The sequence below is a fragment of the Chroicocephalus ridibundus genome, chromosome 8, assembly GCF_963924245.1.
Source record: "Chroicocephalus ridibundus chromosome 8, bChrRid1.1, whole genome shotgun sequence".
Lineage (NCBI taxonomy): Eukaryota > Metazoa > Chordata > Aves > Charadriiformes > Laridae > Chroicocephalus > Chroicocephalus ridibundus.
This window is the reverse complement of record NC_086291.1, coordinates 46,062,198-46,086,694: the sequence shown is the minus strand read 5'-3', so window position 1 is coordinate 46,086,694 and position 24,497 is coordinate 46,062,198. Positions and strand designations below refer to the sequence as shown.

The 24,497-nt window shown below is 36.2% G+C and overlaps 1 protein-coding gene across 13 annotated transcripts in view; it reads left to right on the top strand.

The window, feature by feature from the left end:
- The window catches only part of MRTFB (myocardin related transcription factor B), an 85,285-nt gene extending 62,482 nt beyond the window's left edge, over nucleotides 1-22,803 (top strand). For 11 of the 13 annotated variants that reach the window (XM_063344644.1, XM_063344640.1, XM_063344642.1 and 8 more), the window contains 9 exons: nucleotides 1,249-1,389; nucleotides 2,995-3,242; nucleotides 4,818-4,971; nucleotides 6,759-7,772; nucleotides 9,168-9,323; nucleotides 13,104-13,262; nucleotides 13,571-13,708; nucleotides 15,232-15,292; nucleotides 17,274-22,803. In XM_063344644.1, coding sequence (XP_063200714.1) covers nucleotides 1,249-1,389; nucleotides 2,995-3,242; nucleotides 4,818-4,971; nucleotides 6,759-7,772; nucleotides 9,168-9,323; nucleotides 13,104-13,262; nucleotides 13,571-13,708; nucleotides 15,232-15,292; nucleotides 17,274-17,812 — 2,610 coding nt within the window. In that variant the 3' untranslated portion in view covers nucleotides 17,813-22,803. Of the gene's footprint in view, nucleotides 1-1,248; nucleotides 1,390-2,994; nucleotides 3,243-4,817; nucleotides 4,972-6,758; nucleotides 7,773-9,167; nucleotides 9,324-9,730; nucleotides 10,029-13,103; nucleotides 13,263-13,570; nucleotides 13,709-15,231; nucleotides 15,293-17,273 lie in introns of those variants that run through there. The other 2 variants (XM_063344649.1, XM_063344651.1) reach the window with 2 other exon arrangements.
- Nucleotides 22,804-24,497: the final 1,694 nt, after the last annotated feature.

The window sequence follows — 24,497 nt, the reverse complement described above, 5'->3', positions numbered from 1 at the left end:
TTGATGTTTGACCTTCCTGAAAGAGGCTTTTCTGACAGTACTAGTTTGGGTGGTAAGATTCTCCTTGCGTTCACAAGATTCTGACGTCAGACAGAAAATAACGAAGGCCTCAATTCTATAGTAATAAAGCAGTGTAACTTCAGTAGGCTGCTTCAGTATGTGTGTAGTGTGTCTAGGGTCAAATTTTCATGTTGCTTCAAGCAGAGTGATAACAAATGGTGGTATCTCTACTAACAATTGTTAACAATGCATTCCATTCTTCCTTTAATGTTTTTAACCCTTATATCTCCTTTTATTTATAATTAATAAAATTTTGCTCAAACTGTTTTTCTGTTCTTGCATATAAAATATAGAAATTAGTTATATTCTGTGGTTCTAGAAGCCTTCCTATATGAAATTTGGTAATGCTAACAAGAAAAGAAATTTATTTGACATAACCTTTTCCTGTAATTCTGACTGACCACCTTGAAGAGAAGATTTCTTTTTTTATCCTTATGCCAGGAGCAATAGTATTTTAATGACAGCTCTCAGTTCTAGAAGAATTTTGCAATTATAAAGTTAAAATTAGTTAATCTGATTCGGGGCTACCAACCAGAGACAAATATGTGTTAGGAGCAGCTTAAGTAAAATGTTCCTGACTTGAGTGGGTGAGGTTACTTCTGAAGGTCCTTCCAGCTCTTTTTTATGATTTTGTAAGAAAGACAGAAAGAAAATGTTTTCATGATATTTCTTTATTTGTTTTCATGTATGTTAAAAGGATAAAAGAATTCTGCAAATTAAAACAACAGTGTAAAGGTTACGAAAACAAAGCCCTTCCAAAGGGCTTTTTTTCTATGTTGTTATAAATCCCTTCTGGTTATCATTCTTTTCACCTGCAGAAAAAACAATAATAATTAAGAAAAAATGTTAATGTTGGAAAAATATTTATTGATATTACAATCAATTACTGTTTTGCTTTGGTGAAACTAGCAGTAAATCCTGTATTGGTAAAAACAGATTTTGGATACATTTACATGCAGTAGTTAAAATGCAAACTAAGTCAAGGTAAGAAACCAGTTTTTCTTACCTGCTATATTTGAAGTGTGCCAAAATGTATACGGATAAGTCCTGTTTTTGCCATTCCTCCTAAAAATGCTGTATGAATTTGACATCATAGTAAATTATCTTAACGTTTTCACATTTTTTCAATTATTCAGATGGTGGATGTTTTTAATGTTTCTCTTTTTCCTTATATTTTTTTAATACTAGTATCCACCTTTAACCTCTCCAGTTCCTGAATTTCTCAAAACTCCCTCTACAATCGAACAGCAGGTTACACGTTCTACTGCAACAACCACCCTGACCACAAATACGGTATCTCCAGCAAAGCCTGGGCCAACATTAGTAAAGGTAGGTATCTGTAATAATGGCATCTGAGGACTATGTTCTTTAACTGTGTCCTTTTCCAATGCTGCATTTAATGACAAAATACACAAATAACAAAATAGAGCGCCTATAACTAACAGCAGCTTCTCTCAGTGTTCACGAGAACTTACTGGGTTGTTGGCTGAAAGCTTTTGTGTGCTAAGATCAACGATTAACACTTGCAGGGACTGGCTCATTATTTCAAGAGGTCCTTACAGTACAGTTGATGAAAGTTTTCAGGCAGAATTATGCATTGTATTGCTATGGAAGTCTTTAAGAAATAATGACAATAGATTTTTGCAATACTGAGTTTCTCCTTTCTATTGGTGAAATTAATCTTTTCTCATCTAGTTTTGTATGGAGAATAATTTAATAGGAACAGAGGCAACCGCATTCATATTCTATCTATAACCAAATTGGTGAACAGCATTGCTCCTTTTCTGCAACTGTTTACTTAGTTCATTTATTGTTGAACACACTGTGTGAGTGAAGTTACCGTATCCTTGTATTTGAATATCAGAAGAATCACAGAATCTTCATGGCTGGAAAGGACCCTTAAGATCATCGAGTCCAACCAGACAACCTACAATCTACAATCTCTGCCACTAGAACATACTCAGTTCTCTTTTCTTCACTGACCTAGCCAGCAGCATGGAAAACATTTTGAAAATGAAAAATATTTGTATTTTTCAAATGCAAATAGAGAGGGGGTCATGTTAGAAGGTGTTTATAACATTTCATTTCAGCAACTTTGCCAAAGGTGTTCGTCTGAGTCATGATTATATATGTATGTAGGCCTCTACCTAACTACATGAAATTAATTCTCAGTTAAATTTACAAGGATGACCTCCAGTAGTCAATTTCTAGTATAAATTTGGCTATATCCAGTGAAATCACTGCACTTGTACCAGCTTACTTAATGCAGAACCATAATGACAAATTCAGATATCCCCCTAAACAGGCTATCTGTGTAATAAATGTGCATGGATCAACACAGGATTTCTGCTTTGGTACTTCTGTATGACTAGGTAACTGCCTTCAACTTTCACTTAAAATAATTTCAAAGAGTTTTTAAAGGAAGAGAGTTTTATCACATTGGCAGGTATAAAGATACTGCTGAAACTTTCATAAGAGTAATCCTGTAATATATAGGACTGTCTGTCCATGCGTTTAATTGAGACCTGTTGTAAGTACTTCTAACCTGCAAGTGTTTATGGTTGGAGTTTAAGATACTAGTTTTTACTTGTACAAAGTGCTAAGTGGCTTTGAACTTACCTGTTTATGAATGCCTCTTTGCAATGACAGGTCATGACTAGCAGAATCCCTTAGCTTCATTAGTGCCATCCATTAAAAAAACATTCACAAACTGTGATTTGATGACCCTTTCTTGTGCACTATATAAGCCAGCTGGAACACGTTGACTTTTGAAGGATGGTAAGTTATCCTTTTGGGCAGGTTTGCAGGGATGATTGTGTTCAGCAACTCCTTGCAGTAAATGCGCTCCCATATGCTTTATCTTTGTACCTTGCATAACTGCTTGCAAATTATATGTCTGTTATAGTTGTTTCAATCTTTTCCGTCCATAAACAGCAAAGCCACCCAAAGAACCCAAATGATAAGCATCGGAGTAAGAAATGTAAAGAACCTAAGCCAAGGGTGAAAAAATTGAAGTATCATCAATATATTCCACCTGATCAGAAAGGTGAGAAAAATGAGCCACAGATGGACTCCAACTATGCTCGTCTGCTACAACAGCAGCAACTGTTTTTGCAGCTGCAGATCCTGAGCCAACAGCAACAACACTACAACTACCAGACAATTCTACCTGCACCACTGAAGTACGTGAAGCATTGTTTGTGTCCTTTAAAGAAAATATATATACGTCAGTTATAAACTTTGTGTTTTAGAAGTAAATGTGCTTTACAAATGTTAAGAGATGGTTGGAACCCAAGAAAACTTAAATAGCAATGTGCATCACTGTGGGTATTATTTACCTCATTTAACAATGTGATGAGGTGGTTCTCTTGTTAAAATACTCCTGTAGTCTGACAAGCCTTTAAGTGGTTCTAGTTATTTTTGTGTGACATGGAAACAGAACCTCCTACCTGTGAGATGCGTTTTTTCTGACCAGATGCATATTTGAAACTCAAAGCATTTATGTGAAAGCAAGAAAGCTTTGACACCATTTTCACTCAAATGTGACATAGGTAGGCAGAGCAGAAGCGAAGCTTACAGACGATGGCTTTTACAAAGATGTGTACTATTGTTGTGGTTTTATTGTGTTTTTACATCAGTTTCAGAGACCATGTTTTTGCAGTTTACAAATAAAAAGAAACAGTCATTTTAAATTAGGTAGAATTTGTATATTGTTTATAGTCTCATCTCTAATGCTTATACAAGGTCCTCATCAATGTTGATCTTTAGCACTTTCAACAGTGAGAAGTATGCTTTCTGATTTATAGGTAGAAGCACTCGGAAAAATAAATCTCCAAAGAGTTGCCAGCGCCCTATAGCAGAATGAGAAGCTATCTGCAGAGTTTCATTCTCATCATCTAAGATCAGTCTTTTCCTAGAAGTGCTTACAGTGTAAGATGCCACAGTTGCACAACCCTAAATTCAAATTACTTTCAACTGTTTTTTTTTTAAAATGAGTTTTCACTGAGTTATTTTTCCTCAGCAAGTGAGGCTATAAAAGTTAAAGATACCATCTGTGGTTATATTTATAATTACCATGTATCCTAACATTTGGACTAGAGATGTTTCTGCCTGCTTACCCACGCTTCTTATGTTCCATTTACTGACATTTCTGAAATGTTTCTTCATAAAACTGTTGAACGAAATAAAAGAGCTGACTTATGGTACCTAGTGTAAATTATGACATTTTTAAATTTTTTACATTTATTTTGAGATCCTTGTATGAGATTCTTCTTACGAGTACAGCTGACGAAAATGCGTCATCTGAAGAGTAAACTACCTTCACATTGGTCCTTAATGTATATGAACATTGGACATGTATGTAGGATTGATACATATAGAGCTCAATATTGTGGAGATCTTTATCGATGTCAAACAAAAAAGTAACTAGTCACCCTATCTAATGATTAATTTGTATAAACTGATTCTGCAGTCCATAGTATCCTTCAGGGATGCCATGACAATAAAAACTATAAAGCGTAAATTATTACACTTAACTGAAGAGAAAATAAATTATCAACATACTACTCTGTTATGCTTTCTTCTCTGTGTCATTTTACTAAAAACATTTAATGGTAATGTTTTATGTTAAATATGTATTTGTAAAAAAAATATTTTCATTAACTTGATACGACAATAGATTCAGAATCACAGCTTCTTGATTGAAAACATAATATATTTAGCATTGACATTGTCCCCCTTTTTCTTATCACTTGAAGGCCACTGAATGACAAACAGAGTAACAACGGGAACACGCCACTGAATACTTTGAACAACAGTACACCACCATCAGCTGCCAGCTCACCAAGACAGAATAGTAATATTCCCAGCCGGAAACCAGGACCTCTACCTTCAAGCTTGGATGACTTGAAGGTAAAAAATGCCCTAATAATAATATTCAGAGAGGTCACTGCTATAAAGACAACACAGAAATAACATTAGTAAAAGAGAACAGAAAATAAAAAGATCTTTGTACTGGAATTCAACACATCATCTGAAAATGAACACTAAATTTCATAAAAGCTTCTTGAAGTTATAAATAACTGTGTAAACTCTGTTTAAACTGTAATATGAAGGCATTGCATAGGATTTTCTTCCTTCAGAAATACATTAACAGGAATTAATACTGTAAGGGTCCTAATGAAAACGAATTTGAAGAAGCCTGTGGGGGTTTAGATTCAGATCCTTTCAACAGCAACTAAACCAATGTGCCAAACCTGAGCAGAGGAGTAGGGACATCTAGTGGGTACTTTATCCATTTCTCTCTTCTCTACCAAGGTGTTGGGTTTCTGAGGGATGGGAGTCAGTATTTTTTTAGACTTGAAGGGATAAAATAGAGGTTTTGGAAGATCAGATTCTCAAGATGGGTTTTAACTGACAACCATACATTACTATATCTAACAAATCTATAAAATGCAATTCAAACAACAGCATTTGAAATAAGCTTTTCAAACTTTGAATTATTAACTTATTAACTTTTTTAAGATATTTAAGTTAATATTTGAATTTTTGCTTTGCAGTGATTAAAGCTGTTCACTTATCCATTTCTACATAATTTATTGGTATTCCTGATATGTGGTAACAGTAACATAAGCCATACTTGCAGACGTGCTGGTGGTGGTTTTAACACTGAATCATCTAAATCAGTTCTGATTAAGAATTCAGAAATGATTCGTTGAAAAACAGAAAAATTGGAATGCGCTCTCGAGCAAGTGTAGAAGATACCAGATCGGGGGAAACAGCTGATAATCGTTGTTAGGTAGACAGTCATTTAACATTAGATTGCTGTGGTTCTTAGAGATGTTATGCAAATGGATTGCTGTGACTTTTCATCATTTCCAAATCATGAAGACTTATAATTTAAAATTCCAGATTGGCAAAGTACTGAAACATTACTGAGGTCACTACCTTTTATTCTTTTAGAGTTGCTTCTAATGTACATATAACCCAAACACTAGAGTTAGATGCGGTGTATGTATATCATAAACAGAAGCCATTCATTGTGACTGTTCTTTTTAATTGATATTCACAGAATTAATTTACACTCAACATACTTGCACTTTACTTTGTCTGTAAGCTTATTGGAAAATTGAGAACACTTTTGTATTAGGAATTAGGTTAATTTTGACTGCTTATACTTTTTATGTTTGTAAAAGAAACCCACATGCCACATAGCTGTAACTGTTCAGTTGCCAATTAGAGAGCCTTTTGTGTTTGATGGGTCTACTGAATCATCCAGCTGACCTGATAAAATTTCTCAGAAATAGATGTCTGTAACAAAGGCGTTCAGCGTGCTAGTTTTCAGTGCTTTTATCTGCACTGCTGCCATTGTCTACAGTTTTGCTTCAGAAGTTTTCCTGCCAGAATTGGAGCTGTATGTTCATTTTTCCATTTTGAATATTTATGAAAAATCAGCGTAATGTTGCTACTTTTCTTTGTACAACAACTGAACACTACTAAGGTTTTGTCCACTTAAACAGTGAAAGTAAGCAGCAGGTCATGGAAATGTGCTCACGGATCATGAATGCTCTCAGAACCTAGAGGTTTAATAATTAGCAAATACACTGAAAAATATTTTTTCTTACAAAGATGTAATAAGGTGGAATGTATGTAAGTTTTCATATTTTATTTTTTTACTATTGTGCTTTAACTTATTTCAGGTAGCGGAGCTTAAAATGGAGTTGAAATTGAGGGGATTGCCAGTGTCTGGAACAAAAACAGATCTTATTGAGCGTCTGAAACCCTATCAAGATCTCAATAACAATGGGATTGCAACTAGTAGCTCTGTTACAGTAACCACTTCTACTGGGGCCACAGGTAACAGTGGGGAAGTGACTGTGGCATTTCCTGTTGCAACACTAAATAAACCAGTGGCTAATACAATATCCAGCTTTCCTCCAGAAAAAACATCTACCGGACCTGGCTGCAAAGTAGCAAATACTGAAAACATCAGCTCTCCTTTGCCTATATCTCCCTCTCCTTCAGAACAATCAAATCTAAGCACAGATGATACTAGTATGGCAGATACTTTCACAGAAATGATGACCATGATGTCACCATCCCAGTTCTTAAGTACTTCACCACTAAGAGCAAATATGACTGATGATAATCAAAATCGCAGTAGTGGAAGCATCTCAACCATGGAGTTTGATGTAGCAGAAAGGGACCGCAAGCTTCAAGAAAAAGAAAAGCAGATTGAAGAGCTCAAAAGGAAACTGGAACAAGAGCAAAAACTTGTGGAAGTACTGAAAATGCAACTTGAGGTTGAAAAACGGGGACAACAGCAACAGTCTCAGGCTTCTGGTAACTCAGCTACTTTGGAACAGAAGCAATTCAGCACTGCTGTCAAAGATGAAAATGCACTTACCGACTGCTCTAGTACAAGTCAAGCTAGTCATTCTTTAGGACAATCGGTATACACTAGCGGCCAGAATCCAGTTGCCAAAAAGGCAGTTGTCATCAAGCAGGAGATACCTGTGGCCAAAGCTGAACCTCAGAATGCCATTTCTCAATTTTATGTTAATCCACAGAGGCAGCCGCAAACTGCAGTTGTTGCTCAACCTCAAGCTTTATTAACTACCCAAGGAACTGCACAGCTGCTCCTTCCACTATCCATCCAGGGACCGAATTCTACCACTGCAGTTCAGCTACCCGTTGGAAATATAAAGTTGCAGGTAAGCGTGTTTTTATTTTTGATCCTGTAAACTGCAGGGCATTATTTGCATAATTTATTAGAAATAGGTAAGTATGCTGCTTGTGAGATTAACTTTAAAATCAGCTTTAGCTTGTTTCTGCTTTAGGGAAAAGAGCAGAAAAATGTAAGAGACAATCTATAACTTCTAGTACTTGCTTTGCAATTTCGTTTCCTAGATACTCCTTCCTGAAAAGTACTTGTCTTACCAGGTGCTGCCTCCATGTACAGTTGGTTTTGATTTATATCAGCATACACCACCGTTTTGTTAACTCCAAATTGCAATAGAGAGCTACAACCCAGTACTTTATTTTGAAGTATAGCTGTTTGCAAAATGTGTGTTTGAACTTCCTTGTATGGTGATGGCTCATTATATTGAAAAATGTGAATGCCACGTTCTAGAACTCCAGAGGAGTTATAAAAAGAAACCATGGTTACACAAACGTTATTTCTAGGCTCATTATAGGTAGTATTGCAGTGAATAAATACAGCATAAAGCAACATAGGTTATAAATGAAAAGGAATGAATAATCTGACCAAACTGAAACAGTTTAACCTGTTGGTCTAAGGTAGAATCAAGCATATACTTCCCAGTGGAATTACTGGGATATAGCTAGATGAAATCCCCTGCCACCCATATGGTTATTGTGCCAGCAAAGTATTCTTGTAGCTCCAGCATCTACTTGGCTGTTGTGGCATGTTGTGGGCCTAGGCTTTGGTGCTAGCATGTGCACCATCACATTTAGCAATACTTATGCGGGCTGTAAAATTCTGGTGGGGATGGGCCCCACAGCCTGCAGTGCAAGACCTGGTCCTGGTGGCTACACAACCAGACAGATCTTTGTCTAAATTGATCTAAAATCCTGCTAGAATTCTGTAACAACCTTAAGCATCATGTTCTGGTATTTTACTTCACTGATATTACACAAAGTTTTCCTAACTACCAGCTAAAACTGTCTTTCCTGAGGTTAGACATGCTTCTTGCCTTTCAGTGGCCATTGAAAACTACTGCAATCTTAAAAGCAACCCTTTTCTTGCATCATCAGTTTTGTCTTTCTGGTTACTCAAAGCCAGTTCTTATAGTCCTTTCTTACTAGTTACGCTCTATTTCTTAGTATATTCATTGCTCTCCACTGGACCCTCTCCAGTTTGTCTTTGTCTTTCTTAAATTCTGTTGGCAAAATAAACACCACCTTTTAGCTGGGAACTCACCAGTACCAAAGAGAGTAAAGAATTTGTCTCCCATACACAGTTCACGCTCATCCTTCCCCAGAATACGTGCTGTTGCTATTCTGCATAATCTATGCAATAGATTTATTACATGATGTAATTTACTGTGAGATAAGAATAATGCAAATATTTTATCTTCATCCCTTAGGCTCAATCACAAGCTGGAATACAGACCCCATCACAAATACCTGCTCCTATTTCTTCCTCTGGCCTGGTCCAGACAGCACCTCAGATGCATACTCCACAATCAAAACAAAATACCATCACGCAGCATGCACTCGGTCACACCCAACAAATCAGAAAGGTTTGTGGATAGCAATAAGCATTATGATAAATAGCTGTGTAATCTAATTCTAGGCAGTGATTTTAGAATCTTTTACATGTCATCTGTGTCATATATAAATGATCAAGTCACCTAACATCTCTGTACTATGTTTTTCTGTGTGATACAATGGGCTTGTAACTCCTTCTCTTTAAAAATTTTAGTCCATGCAGGACTTCATTTTTCAGTTGCAAATAAATACCTAAGGCTAAAGACTTTTTATCTTAATGATACTCTTAGGACATTCTTCCTCATGCTTGGCACAAGTGGTATACCAGGTATTCCTGTCATTTTCTCTTATTTGTCACTGGCTCAAAATGGGAGATTCTTGTAGGCATTTCTTAAGAGAAAGCTTTTACCTGTGGTTTCAGAGATTTATTCTTTTACAGGCATTCCTTTTAGTTTTTCTACTTTCCTTGTTGATTTCACCCTTACTTATGAAGAAAGCTATGGAGTCGGATACTGAGGACAGCAATTCCAGTGAGTCAAAAACCCCCATACCTACAATCCATCTCTTCCTAAGGAATGCAGGGAATGAGTCAGAGAGAGCGCCTTCTTTTCCTCTCTACCCAAAACAATCAGCTCTGAAATTTCCCATTCCAAAACAGATGTTCATCAGCAATGGATGCACAGCTGTGAGTGCCAGTCCAGTTGTGTTCATATCATAGAATCATAGACTGGTTTGGGTTGGAAGGGACCTTTAGATCTGATGATCTCTAGATCATCTAGTTCCAACCCCCCTGCCATGCGCACGGATGCCTTCCGCCAGACCAGGTTGCTGAAAGCCCTGTCCAACCTGGCTTTAAACACCTCCAGGGGTGGGGCATCCACAGCTTCTCTGGGCAGCCTGTGCCACTGTCTCACCACCCTCACGGAAAATAATTTCTTCCTAATATCTAATCTAAATCTACCCTCTTTCAGTTTAAAACCATTCCCCCTCGTACTATCACTACACTCCATGATAAAGAGTCCCTCCCCAGCTTTCCTGTAGGCCCCCTTTAGGTATTGGAAGGCTGCTATAAGGTCTCTGTGGAGCCTTCTCTTCTCCAGGCTGAACAACCCCAACTCTCTCAGCCTGTCCTCACAGCAGAGGTGCTCCAGCCCTCTGATCATCTTTGTGGCTCCCCACTGGACTCACTCCAACAGGTTCCTGTCCTTCTTATGTTGGGATCCCCAGAGCTGGACGCAGTACTCCAGGTGGGGTCTCACCAGCGTGAAGCAGAGGGGCAGAATCACCTCCCTCGACCTGCTGGCCGCATTTGTTTTGATGCAGCCCAGGATGCAGTTGGCTTTCTGGGCTGCAGGCACACATTGACAGCTCGTGTTGAGCTGCTCATCAACCAATACCCCCAAGTCCTTCTCCTCCAGGCTGCTCTCAATCCATTCTCCGCCCAGCCTGTATTTGTGCTTGGAATTACCCTGACCCACGTGCAGGACCTTGCACTTGGCCTTGTTGAACTTCATGAGGTTCGCGCGGGCCTGCCTCTCAAGCTTGTTAGGGTGTCCTATAGTAACTGATATCAACCCATCAGCACCAGTCATCACAAAAGAAAGGGCTTTCTCCTTCTTTGAGCCTCTTTCAGGCTGACCTCTGTTATTAGGAACTCAGAGATTGGTTTTGGACCTTTATTGCTTCCTTATCACTGCTATCAACTCTAAGGCTCCTATCACTTAGAACAATGTTTTTCAGTCTGCCCTGAGGAAAGGATAATTCAGAAACAACTGAAATTTCAAAATAAAGAGGGTAATTTTTACAGTATGTTATATAACTGTTACAAAATATCTCAGCCTTCAAAGTTTATATTTCAGTTTATAAAAGTGCATCATAAAACCCATGTTCCGACATGATCTGAGGCTTCTACCTGTGCAGTGTCCCCTAATCTGCTTCTGATAAGGCTCTTATTCCAAATAAGAATTTATCTTAGAAGATGTATGATTACGCCCTGCCATTCTTTAGACAACTGGCTAATAACAGGGAACGCAACTAAATGAGCATCATCACTCTTCAGACTGCTTGTTCAACCAGTTTAATTTCACAGACACTGAGGTTATCCTACAGATGTCAAAGCAGATTTCATCCAGATTCTCTGGGATTTGGTGAGGGGCTAATCTTACCTTGTTAATTTGACAGGTCCCATATAGAAATTTTCCGGTCTTCCTGATGCATTTACTTGTGCCAGAGACTAGCAGTTTTCTTCCTTTGCTGTCTATAAGTTCCTTGAAATGATTGCAGGAGAAGGTACCAAGAATGGTACCCTCTAGTCTTTCTCCCTATTCAGATCAGTTGTCATGGAGACCACATGGTTCCCAGTGGACTTTAGTCTGCATCTGGCTATCCTGGAGCTGAACAGCCTGCCTATCCTAGCTGTTTGTCTCACACATCTACTGCCGTCTTTTACACAGGAAAGCAGACAGCATAATTGTGCTGTTTTTTACATCAGAATATAAAATACTGATGTGATACAATAGAGCAGGATAATCTTCATGCATTCGGCATTAGATCTGCCTGTCTGCCGTTTTCATTTCATGAAACTTAGATGTTTCAGCAGGGAGATTGAGCTAATGAACTGTGAGTGAGTAATGCTACTTATTAACACTTTTTGGTGAAGCTGGTCTTCCTAATAGTTATGATCTCCATAAATAGTTGTTTTCCAGAACCAGTTTCCCTTGGATTCATCTAGACTTTCTCAGGTAGCTCAGATTTTTGTGCAAATCAGCTGATTATTCCATTTGTTTTCTCCTACACGCTTGAGGTGTCTCTTCATATTCTAGTTTCCACATGGCCGTTGTTCTTCAATTCATTCAGTAATAAGGAGACATCTCACAGCCATTCACCTCAGTGATAGACAGCTGGAAAGTACAACAGTTTTCACACAGATGATCCAGGTGGCTAACAAAAACTGTATTAAGCCTTCTCACAGCAGACTTAATTTGGTATTCAGGCTGTATTCCACAAAGCTATCCTACCTTTATCTCCATCCCCGATCTAAGATTTGTCTCACCTTTGTCATAAAAGTATCTGGGAGTAATACTGAATTTAAAAGAAGAGTCTTATGCACTCATACATTCATAGATCCTCTTCCTCTCCCTTTAACTTAAAAACATGCGAAGTAGGATACTACTTGGAATCATTTGCAATGAGTGTATGGACTATCAGTTGAAGAAATAAAAAGTTTATGTACATACCAGTAACCGAATTTACAGTTGATACCCAAGTTCATCAGTTATATTTTGCCTCTCCCTCACTACTCATAGATATCTGTAGTTAAAAGAAATTAGAATTCTGTGGCACAAACCAAACCATTCTTAGAACAGGCAGCACAGGACAAGTGTGGATACGTATAGTAGTTTGTATCAGACCAGAAATATGTTCATTTTATTGACTGTCCACTAGGTGGGGAAATCATGCATACTGTATTAAACTGGTCCATACTCTTCTGAATGTATTTCAGAAAAATTATATCACACTTTCTCATGATTCATGGAAAATTGCAGGAAAATATTTTTAATTCTCAGTTATAAATGAAAGCATGTCACAGCACAAACTTTCTTTCAAAGAGAAATTGTTCTAGATTTACAAATTACTCCACTGGAGGGAAAAAGCAGTACAAATAACATTCCCTTAGTAGGGAACTTAAGCAAACGAGTATTTTTAATTTAAAAAAAAAAGTCTTAAACTTTATAAATGTAATCTATCCAGTGTTGTTAATTTAAAAAAAAAAAGCCACCACAACCTAAGACTGATATATTAATCCTTTACAGGTTTTTCCAGCTACCACATCAAATACGGTATTTTCCTATCAGACTGCACCAGTTACAACACCTTCACAATCTTTTATTAATAAAACATCAAACTCTAACATTCACACTGGTGGTAATCAGGTTCCCTCTGTGCAGAATGGACCTGCTACTCCTAATAAGGTAAGATGAGCACAACAGTGTTCCATAAAGTTCAGTTTTATATTATCGTTCTTAAACAACATGTGACTATGTGCATACTGCAGTTCACTCAAGGAGGAAGAATGTTTTGTAGATTTTCATACGGCATGTATGTTTACATGCATGAGAAAAAGAGAAAGAAACTATTATTTTATCCCTCCAATTACCTATGCTGCTGCTGTTTGCAAATATGTAGATTGGTACAAGAAAATAGGATAACTTGCAGACCTTGATCCATCTTGAATTCACTAGAAGGTATTGTTTAGTCATTATTTTGTTATTTCATGCAGCCTGGCTCTCCATCTCAAGCCCAGCCTTATATTGTTCAACAATCCCTCTTCAACAACACAGTATCCAAGACAAAAGATCCTCCTCGTTATGAAGAGGCCATAAAACAGACCCGCAATATTCAGACATCACACCGTGAGGTAGTTATTTTCTCCTGTTTAGTCTATTAAAACATCTTTTTTTCCTTTAGAATTATCAAAGCCATAGCTTATTTTAGTTTTTTGTTTGGTGTCAAGATTTTCTAACGTACCCTGTTAATATTTTCATAACTGTGTTCAACTGCAGGACTCCTGTTTCATGGTTCTTTTTATTAAAGCAACAGACATGTAAATAAGTCTTACAGTATCCAGTTGGTGATATATGTAATTGGAATAATGCTGCTAGTGCTACTTAATAGTAACTAGCCTTCAACTGACTTGTTTCAAGGATGCATGATACCCAAACTTCAGACTTAGAAGAGAGAAAATATATTCATATTTTCCAAAGTGAGTAAACTTGAGCAGAATGTGTGTGAGTGTGTTTATACACACTTAGGTAAACATTTTATATATATATGTATGTGTGTGTGTGTGTGTGTATATATATATACACACACACATGAGCATAGGTGCTTGCTTCAAAAGAGGCTACATTTAGTGAGCTTCATGAATAATCCTATGGATGCTTTGTCCGTTTACCATTATACCCTTCATGTTGGAGGAAAGTTGGAAACAAAATTAATGAGCATCCCTAACCTCATGCGTTTCAGAGCTATCCCCCAAAAAAAATCCTTGTAGCAACTTAGTATTGGTTGCTGGGTTTGTGGTAGCAGACACTCAGGCAGAAGTGTGGGTATCTAATGCCATTTCATATGTTCTTGGCATGTGTGAGACATCCACACAGTGAAGGCACACACAACTACTTCTATCACTACCAGTTACCAAAGTGCCTCCCCACTGGCCTCTTTTCGGAAGCTAGATCTCTTGATGACAAACTACTTCCCATCTCTGGAGTATAACCAATGTTTTAAAACAGTTATAGTTTTGAGACCATCATAGAAGTTTCTACTTTTCCTAGACCTTTTTTGAAATAATAGGTTTGTGGGGGTTTTCTTACGTTACCTTAAGGTACAAATATTCAGGAGATGGCTGTTTAAAAGAAACAGATGAACAGTTGATGAAAACTTCCCCCCACTTTTTAAAAAAAAGAACATGAATTTACTAATTGGGAAAAAAAAACCCACAAACAAAAAACCAAAACAACTTGCACCTAACAAAATGCATCTTACGTGATGACTATTCGCAGGATATCTCTGACAGAAAGCAGTTCAGGGTGCAGCCCCAAAGTCCTGCAGTTATTTCAGATACTTACCCTGCTACAAAACAGGGTTAGTAATTCTTCTTATCCCTAGTTTTCTGCACCTCTCCTCTAGGTTGCCTTCATTAAATCTTTGTCTTACTTTTCAGGTTTTTTTTTACCCTATTCCTTTGTACTGAAACTGACGACAGGGATTACAAGTGTCTCTCCAAAGTATTTCTCTGTTTTCTAGATTGACAGTTTCGTATGAAGAATTTTAGGCTTGATCATAAGTTAGTAGTTATGTACCATTGAGAGAAGCTAGGATCAGTCAGCTTAGGAAAAAATACTACATGAAAAAGCATAACCCTTTTTTCATGCACTACAGATTTCCAGTGCACACAGTCAGCAGATGGATGATCTTTTTGATATTCTCATCAAGAGCGGAGGTAAGCTAATTGACATCTGTGTGATATAGTGATTTAAAACCTGGTAAGAAAAACTCTGTGCTATAATCAAAGGAAAAAAATTCTTCCAGGGAGAAGAGGTGGAAGTTATCCAGCCTGGATGAAAATAGTATTTCTGAAAGTTTGCAATAATTATCTATTAAAGAAAACATTTACCAAAACACATACAGTCAACCTGCCGTGGAACTTCTCTGCTTGTAAATCAGCCCAGGCAGACCTTTGCAGTAATCCACACAGCATTCAAACAATTAAAATAACACCTTAGCTTAGCACAGACCTATTTTATCAAAATTGGAAAAGTTGAGCATGGCCATATAATATATATTGAAATTATACAAAAGATAGAATAAGGTAAGAGTGAAAGCATGTTGATACTAGAATTTCATTAAATATGAAATGATCATATATCATCAACTCTAAACATCAAAGATACATTACTGGAAAAAGTACATATGAACTACAGAGACATTAATAAATAACAACTTTCTATGTCAGTTAAAATAAGGGAGCTATCAGAAAGGAACTGAAATAACTGAAGTAATATACAAAGTAGCTTTGCCGTAAAAGGAGGCGGCTTTCAGGCATAATTAGGCTTTGTAGACTAAGAAGCCATTACAATACTGAGGAATGTTCTGGTGCCAAGCAATTCAATTAACTTAATGTTTTGTACTACTGTCATACAAGGATTTCATCAGCAGCGAATGCCAGGACATAAGTGACTGATTGTACGCTATTAGAAGATTTTAGCCATATTTTAAACATCAAAGTATTTTCTCTTTTGCAAAGCAAATTGCAAAGTCAGCTGAAGAAAATGGAGTGACAGACTGAGATAAGTGACCTGTGCAGTGAACAACTCAAGCTAAATTCAAAAATGCTTTCAGTGCTTTTATTAAAATATTGCACGGGTAGTTCAAAGTTCTACCTCTGGAACAGAGGATGTAGGAAACATTGGTGTGCTTACTTAAATATTTGCTTTGAGTGTTACGTTACTAAACCCATTTGATCTTAAAGGTGACAACTGCTCCGTATTTGCCAAGTTGCCATAAAAAAGCAAATGTTTCCTGATCATCTTTATGAAAAACAAAGTAAAGCACTCAGGGTTCTTGCACTTACATAAGCAAGTTCTACACTGAAAAATGTTTAGTTTATTAATGTACTTCAAGAGAGTGAGAGGGTCTGTTTAGTAATGCTTTGCTTTTACTAAGCAATCATTTCAATAGATACTCTTACAGGTTTTAGGAATGTGGGTTTTGCTTGGAAAACTGGTGCAAAATATATTGTCAAGTATATTTTTGCTGGCAGAAACATCACGTGTGCTAGAGGATTTATTTGCATATTCTGGTCTGTCTAATGTTATTTTTGGACTCCATTCACATATAAGAATTAATTGGGACTTACTCTGCTTTATTTCATTTTATTGTTACTGACGCTATCTTACATGGAACTTCTTGACAGAAGAGTAGTTTTAGATTCTAGAATCAGGAATAAATGCATCCTAATCATATCAGTTGATCTCTTAGACTCTAATTCATCAAGGTGGACACAGTACTAAACAGGGATGGAACTGAAAATCGGTTCAGGTATTCTTCTCTAAATGAAGATGCGTGTTGGTTCCATAATTATTCTAATTAGTCAGAAGAACTATAAACATGAAGGAGGTAAAGCTAAAATCTAGAAAATTGTTCCTTTTTTCATCAATATAAATATTTTAATTGGCTGAAGTATTACTGAAAGCAGAACCCTGGAACTTGTTTTAAAATACTTTGTTGTTCATAGAGTACCTGACATAGTCTGATGTATGTGGTGTTTGTATTATCAGAACAGCAAAATGACTCTGACTCCTTTGAGTTCACTGTGGATGCATCCCAAAGTGGGCAACAATGGAGTGGAAGTTGTAAGCCTGAGGATATATGACATTATCTTTTCTGAATTAAATAGTGGTTTTCTTTTTTTTTTATTACAGAGATTTCCCTTCCAATAAAGGAGGAACCATCTCCCATTTCTAAAATGAGACCAGTAACAGCCAACATCACTACAATGCCAGTGAATACAGTGATATCCCGCCCACCACCACAAATCCAAATGGCCCCTCCTCCTGTGTCCTTAGAACCAACAACCAGCTTGTCTATAAGTCTGGAAAACCAACTTGAAGCCCTCTTGGATGGAACTTTACCATCAGGTAATGAAATTCCTCAACTGACAAGCAGTAATGAGGACAGAGAGTCATTTTCTTTAATTGAAGACCTCCAGAATGATCTGCTTAATCACTCCAGCATTTTAGATCACTCTCATTCACCCATGGAAACATCCGACCCACAGTTTACCAGTAATAATTCTTGTCTGTCTCTTGACCTTCCCGATACAAATTTGGACAATATGGAATGGCTAGACATTACAATGCCCAGCTCCTCATCTGGACTCACTCCTCTCAGTTCTACTGCCCCCAGCGTGTTTTCCACTGACTTTCTAGATCCACAAGACCTACAGTTGCACTGGGATTAAGCTATAGCCAATGAGAACACGACCTGCAAGTCTCTTTACAGCAGAGGTCCATTATTATACCATTCTGATTGCAGTTAAGATAAATTGAGATAGTAATGTTTGGAAGAACAAATGCTTGAAGCTAATTCCTTACTGATTTTCAAGTTTACAACAGTGAATTACTTTATGTTCCTATCAGTAATGCAGATCAGGGCCCTCTGAAAGCTGTATTTCACAAGTCAAGAAAGGATGATTGTATTTACTGATTAAAAGTACCCCAAGGTAAATGTATCACGAATATTTAAGAATGAAGTTATGTCTCTGACTTTGTAATGCTTAAATGAGCAACACAACATGGCTAAACTTAGAGAAGAAAAAGTGAGATTTCAACTGTCTGTATTGACACAGTGAGCAAATGTTTGGGGGAGGGGGAGGTATCACTGCACTTCATTGTTCCTGTGGACAGCCTGAGCCAGGTTCAAAATGAATTGTGAGGGCAAAGGCAAGTAGAAACACTGGCTGGTTCAGTGAAATTTCATATATCTAGTCTCTTAATTTGTTCAAGTTGTTTTTATATTTTGGTTTTGTGGTTTTTAAAACTCTTCCCCCATTCTTTAATCATGCGGGAAGAAGTTAACTGCATCCAAAGGGACATTAAGTGTTACTGCAAGAAATCCACTGTAGCTATGCCAGGTAATATTGAGAACACTGAATTTTGTATAGCAATGCTCTGGATTTAATAGCTAGGTTTTAATGTGTATATCAGACAGTTATTTGTATACTCTTTTAACTTTGTATAGTTTATTTTTGTGAACAGAGGGGAACAGTGGTCTTCAAAGAAGAAATTACTATAACGGAAGTAATAAACCTCCTAATTTACTTTGTGTTTGAGGATATTTGTTAGATCATTGAATTCAGTATCTCAGCATATTAGAATAGTTTGAGAAAGTAGAAAAGTTTAATTAATGCTGTTGTGCACTATGATCCTGCAAGCACCTATGCAAGAATAGTCCCAATACCCTCAATAAAAGATGTTTGTAGGATCAGACCGAGTTGCAGGGGACAGTACTGACAGGACAACCGTCATTTCTTAATGATACTTTATCTATTGGACAGCTTTATCTACCACTACATAACATCAGTGAAGCTAAACAGAGAAGCTGCTCAGTGAGAATCCTAAATAGCACACATTTATGGAAAATTATAAAAGGCTAATAAGCATTATCAGGATGTACGTTTTCATGATAAAAAAGCATATTTTATACCTGAAACAGATAATAGCAAAAATTAAGCTCTTACCTCACAACACATGAAAATATTATTATTTTTCTAAAGCCCTTAGTTTTTTTCAGAGCCTATTATGAAAGCAGTTGGAAAACCAAACAAAACAATGCAAACAGAAGTAAAATACATACTTTGTAATTTTATGGTTGATTCTCAGGTAGTAGCTGTTAAATGTTGCCGTAGATGATGTAGGGTGATAATCAAACATAAAGTTGGAATTATTTCCTATTAGGGAATTCCTAAATTAAGATAAAAGGAAACAGTACCCTGTTTCCTGAACAACAGAATCGTGATATGTTTGCTAGTCTGAAAACTGATCTCATTCCCAAATTCCTTCCTCAACACCAACCTTCAAAAATAAAGTTTTGTAGGAACTAATGAAAAAATGCCTGAAGCTTTTCTTACTTCTTAGAGTAGTGATATGTATGAGAATATCAAAGAAATAATGAAAACAGAAAGTAGCTGTTAACTATTTAGCAACCTGTATCATATTAAAAACAAAAACCAAACCAAAACAAAAAACCCACAACACAATTATGTTAATGTAAAACAAAATACTTTTGTCAGAAAATGTTGTGAAATTAACTGCAAATTTCTGTCTCCAGATATACAATGCAGTCTGGCTTACTAATATTACAGAACTCCATCAGCTTCGGATAAAATAGTGAATTATATCATGGATTCAGGGTTTGAACTGTCATCATATGTTTGCATCATATCAGTTATCAGCACTTTAAATCATTATATATCTTCAATAGTTTTACAGGCCAGGATTTACTTTAATCTGAAACTAAGTCCAAAAAAACAATCTGTGGAGATTTTCACAATAAAAGACAAAGTTGAAAGATATATTTCCTTATTCCTTCTTGCTGTGCCTACAGTACTTGGTACAATATTACACGTGGACTGTCTGCCTTAAATTGTGATGGTATGGGACTCTTTAATAACATTGAACAAATACATTCAACTTTTTGCATTCCTTTTCATCATATTGTCTTGGGAGCTAATACTCTGAGATACTAAGTGCCCTCAGCTGTTATGAGAATAAGAATTAAGGACTCTTGGTCTGAGGACAACTTTGAATGAAATTTAGTGTTCTGCAGTACTGTCAATTTATTGTGTGTGATATATCAGACATCGTACCACATGTGCAGTTAGTTACCCCTTTTTGACCCTGCCTTCTGATTAAATAAGAGGCAAGGAAATTAATTTTTAGCGGACAAATTAACCTAGAGCAACTGTACTGTCATTTTTGATGTGCATGTAAATAGAGCTTAAAACTGGCAAAGTCATCTTGCTACAAAACTATCCTTATCAGCAGTGTAGAATGTTAACTAATCCATAGGAATCTATGTGCAGAAATAGACCCAAACAGTTGAGATGTGTTGTTATCAGTACAGTATAGCTTTCTACTCTAAAAGTCTATTTGCAAAAAAAAATAAAAATTAAAAAAACTAAGGGATCATTTTAGTTTTTAAAGTACCAATATTCTGGTGTAGGGAATGTGTGATTACTTTTTTGTACATTTCAGAATTATGTGTATTAAACCTTATATATAATGGTTTGCTTTAGATTTTGTTCTGAAATGTGATATATTTGCCATAGTTATATATGCCTGTTATGGCAGAAATAGGTTTTGCTTAGACTTTTGTGTGTGCATGTTTTACATAAGAATTTTTGTAACACAAATACAATACATCTTAGAAATTTCATCATGACTGTGCAGTTTGACTGTACAGAACTGAATATATTTCTCATTAAGAGAACAGTTGCAAAGGAATGCATTGGCACTAAATTTGCCGTTTAATGGCTGCAGTATACTAACAGAACACATCCTATCAAATGTGTTGTTAGTAAATCCTTCAAAGTAATTAAGAATACCATTTTATCAGTGTGAAAATCAAAAGTTGGTGTTACACTTCTAGACTTGGAGAGAGCTCAGACATACGTTTTACACGGCTAATGTTAATCAAGAGGAGTCACATCACACGTTTAATACAGAAATTACATTTGTTACGCACTTTTAGTGCCATTCAGCATTAGTTAACGCAAGTAAGTTTACAAGCAAAATTTTGTTTAACAGTATAAATAGTTAAGAAACCATTGTCATAAATTTAGCAATTCTCTCTGAAAATAAAATGAATTTATGGCAGTTGTTCTCTACAGAAATTTAGAGTCTAATCCAGCAATGTGGGCTTGCAGAATCAGACCTTTAAAAAGCTGAAGCCACAGCTTTTAGAAATAATCACTATTTACTACTGAAATTTTTTTCCCCAAAGTATTTCTAAATTCACCAACAAGAGTTACGTTCAAGGAAGCAGGTGATCAAAATAAAAGTTTTAATATTAAACTTTTATGTTACATAATCTCAAACATTTTAATGCCTGAAAAGTGTAGGCACTGAAATTGGAAACCAAGCACAAGCTGATGAACTGCTTTAAAGGCAGAGAAAATGCAATCACAGGATACATTTAACTGGAAGGGCATTATGTAATCAAAACACAGGAAAGCTCACCGATGTAAACAACTATTATTTGGGTAGCATCTTCAGTGTACTATAAACTTAAAGCAAATTCTATTATAACTGGAAAAAAATTTCTTCCACTTATCTCTAGTAAATGTTCTGTTAAAACTCTTTATGTTGTGGCCTATTAAATTGCCTTTTGATGACTTCTAGACCATACTACAGATGGTTTTTTAATGAGATATGTGGAATGGAGTTGCATACAGTATATACATGGCCAATAAAGAGCATCCACTAAAAGCTGCAGTAATCTCAAATATTCCTTTTATACCAGTTTGCTAGGAATAAATATAAAGTGCAAAAAAGAGACACCTACGTCATTCTGTAGTGTCCAATACTGAATATAAAGACTTTTTAGGTTAAAAGTGCATAAATGTATTTGTAGAAATCTAGCCAAAAAAAGCCATTCTAGCTATGAGAGCAAATTCTCAATAAAAAGCAGGGAATGGTTAATAACTATATAATCACACTATTTTTATAAAAAACACAACTCAGATATTCAAAAGACAGCCTAAAATAAATTATAATAATATAAAAATTTAAATAGGAACCAAAGCATTGCCATTTATATTGCCAAAGGAGGCACTTTGTATTTTGAAGCATAGGAAATTAAATCCCCAGAAGTATTATCCATACTTTTTTAAAATTAAGGATGTAGATATTTTCAAAGCTGTTTTTGATGTTTAACAGTACAGATCTGTTTTTGTTGTTTGAGAAATTTGTATTAAGTAATAGCACAGGCTTTTTTCCAGATAGGATTTTTCTTCACAGTACTGCTTGCAGTAGAAATAACGCTAACCCGAGTAGGTGTTTCTTTTCTTTTTTTCATAGTCATAATTATGTCTTAGCATCTCATTTTTGTGAAAAGAAGAAAATAGACACCTGTTTCTAGGGCGCTCTTCATTTAAGCACTACTTTACTAAATGCAAATTATGGCAATCAGGGCGTCAGTTTATGTATTGCCTTTCTATAAGAAACCATGATGCCTTTGTATTTGCTGTTTGCACCCCTAAAATCAATTCCATATGTTTGAATGCCATATGTTTTGCACATTGTACTGTATATATGTAATGCATACTGTATTTTTATATGTGTACTACATTTATCAAATATTTTGTACATAGTGGCAATATTGTAGCTACTGAGGAAATGTTTGATATTTCAGCATTTTTGCTAAGTGTCTCAAATAAAAAAGGAAACTGTGTTCATTTGTCCGTGCTTACTACTAAAAAGTGAAAAATATCATTAATAATAATCAACAAAAATTGTGACTCTTATGAGTCTGAAACATTTGGCCTATGTTCTAAGTATCTTTCCCACAAAAAGGAGTAAGAATCAAGTCTGCACTTAGACAAAGTCCAAAAGAACGATGGTTTGTCTTCAAAATCAGAGCCAAAATCTGTAAGAATAGAGATTTCCTGAGCAGTACTACTATATTAATTACTTATCTGGGTTTTTTTATTCTTTTCTGAAGAAAAGGTAGGGTAAGAACCCAGACTTTTGAGTACTTTTTGTCATTTAAAAAAAACCTTTTAAATCCTAATGTATTCACAAGTGTAACTATCTTACATAACACACAGGTAAAATACATGTGATACTCTTCAATGTACTTTAAATGAAATGGCTTCATAACAATTAAAACAATTGTAATCAATGACCTTTTTATATCGCTCATAAGCCATACAATCCTTATTTTGTAATTTGTCATCATGTTTTCATGACATGCAGCTGCTGGGGTTTACCCCCCTACACCTCATCTACTAACTAGTTCACTGAAAAATTATTATTTCTTTGGATCAGCCCAATCTTTCAAGCTTAAGATTCCAAGAATCCCTCTCCTGCCATAGTACTTTTTAGAAGGTATGAACAGTTTGGAAGGGACTGCTTTTCGTAAGCTACCCAGAGAGTAACGATGTGTTAACTGCACAAACCTAAGAAGCTCTGACAGTGTACTAACAACTCAGAAATGTATTAAGTAATTTTGTACATGGTTCTTTTTTACAAGAGCAAAACACCTTATTTAAAACGTCTTCTGAAGTGTGTTGTAGAAGAGGACTTTACATAGTGCATGTATTGACCATGTATGACTGCGTAAGGGTACTAAACAGATCACTGAACAAGCACTAATTTAAACCCATCCCTATCAAAAAGAAATTGATCAAAACTCAAGATGCTGTAGTAAGACTTGGGAAAATACAGTATGATTCTAGTACATATTTTCGTCAACCTCGGAGAGTCGAGTTGCTAACAAAATTCTCTAAAAATAATCTCTTGGATTAGTCCACACCTTTTGCTGGTGGAGAGAGGAACAAGCTGCAACACTGAAGTTATGTATAAAAGCAACAGCAAGGGAGACTGAAGGCTCTAATACTGCTCTGACTTAGAGTGCCACAGTGAAAAAGGAAGAAGGAAAAAACCTAGAGTTTCTTCCTCCCTCCAAGTGGTATTTTTTCAGGGAGGGGAAACAGGGCAGCTCAAAATATGGAATAAACAAGGCATTCCAGAGAGGTGCATGTTCCTGTTGTGAACCTCTCCTGTCACTGCCCTGGAGCAGACTGATGGAGTGGTTCCACTGAGCTGCTCAGATCAGGCCACACAGATAACATCTCTTAGAAAGCTGTGCCTGTGCGATCAGGCAAGCTTCTGAATATTCCCCAGATAGCTTAACCTCATTTGTGAGTCAAATGCAACATTTTGTTCACTTATGCAAATGAACCTTTAAGGCCTTTTAGAGTGAAGTGTAATGAAACTATTAAAATATCATTGCAGATTACTGGGTGTATTTCACCTTGTGATACAGACTTCTGCTCCTAATTGCGTTACATTGTCACAGATACAGAAATAATCCCCACGTAAATGTATATGGACATTCTTATCAGCTACAAAATACTGTGATTC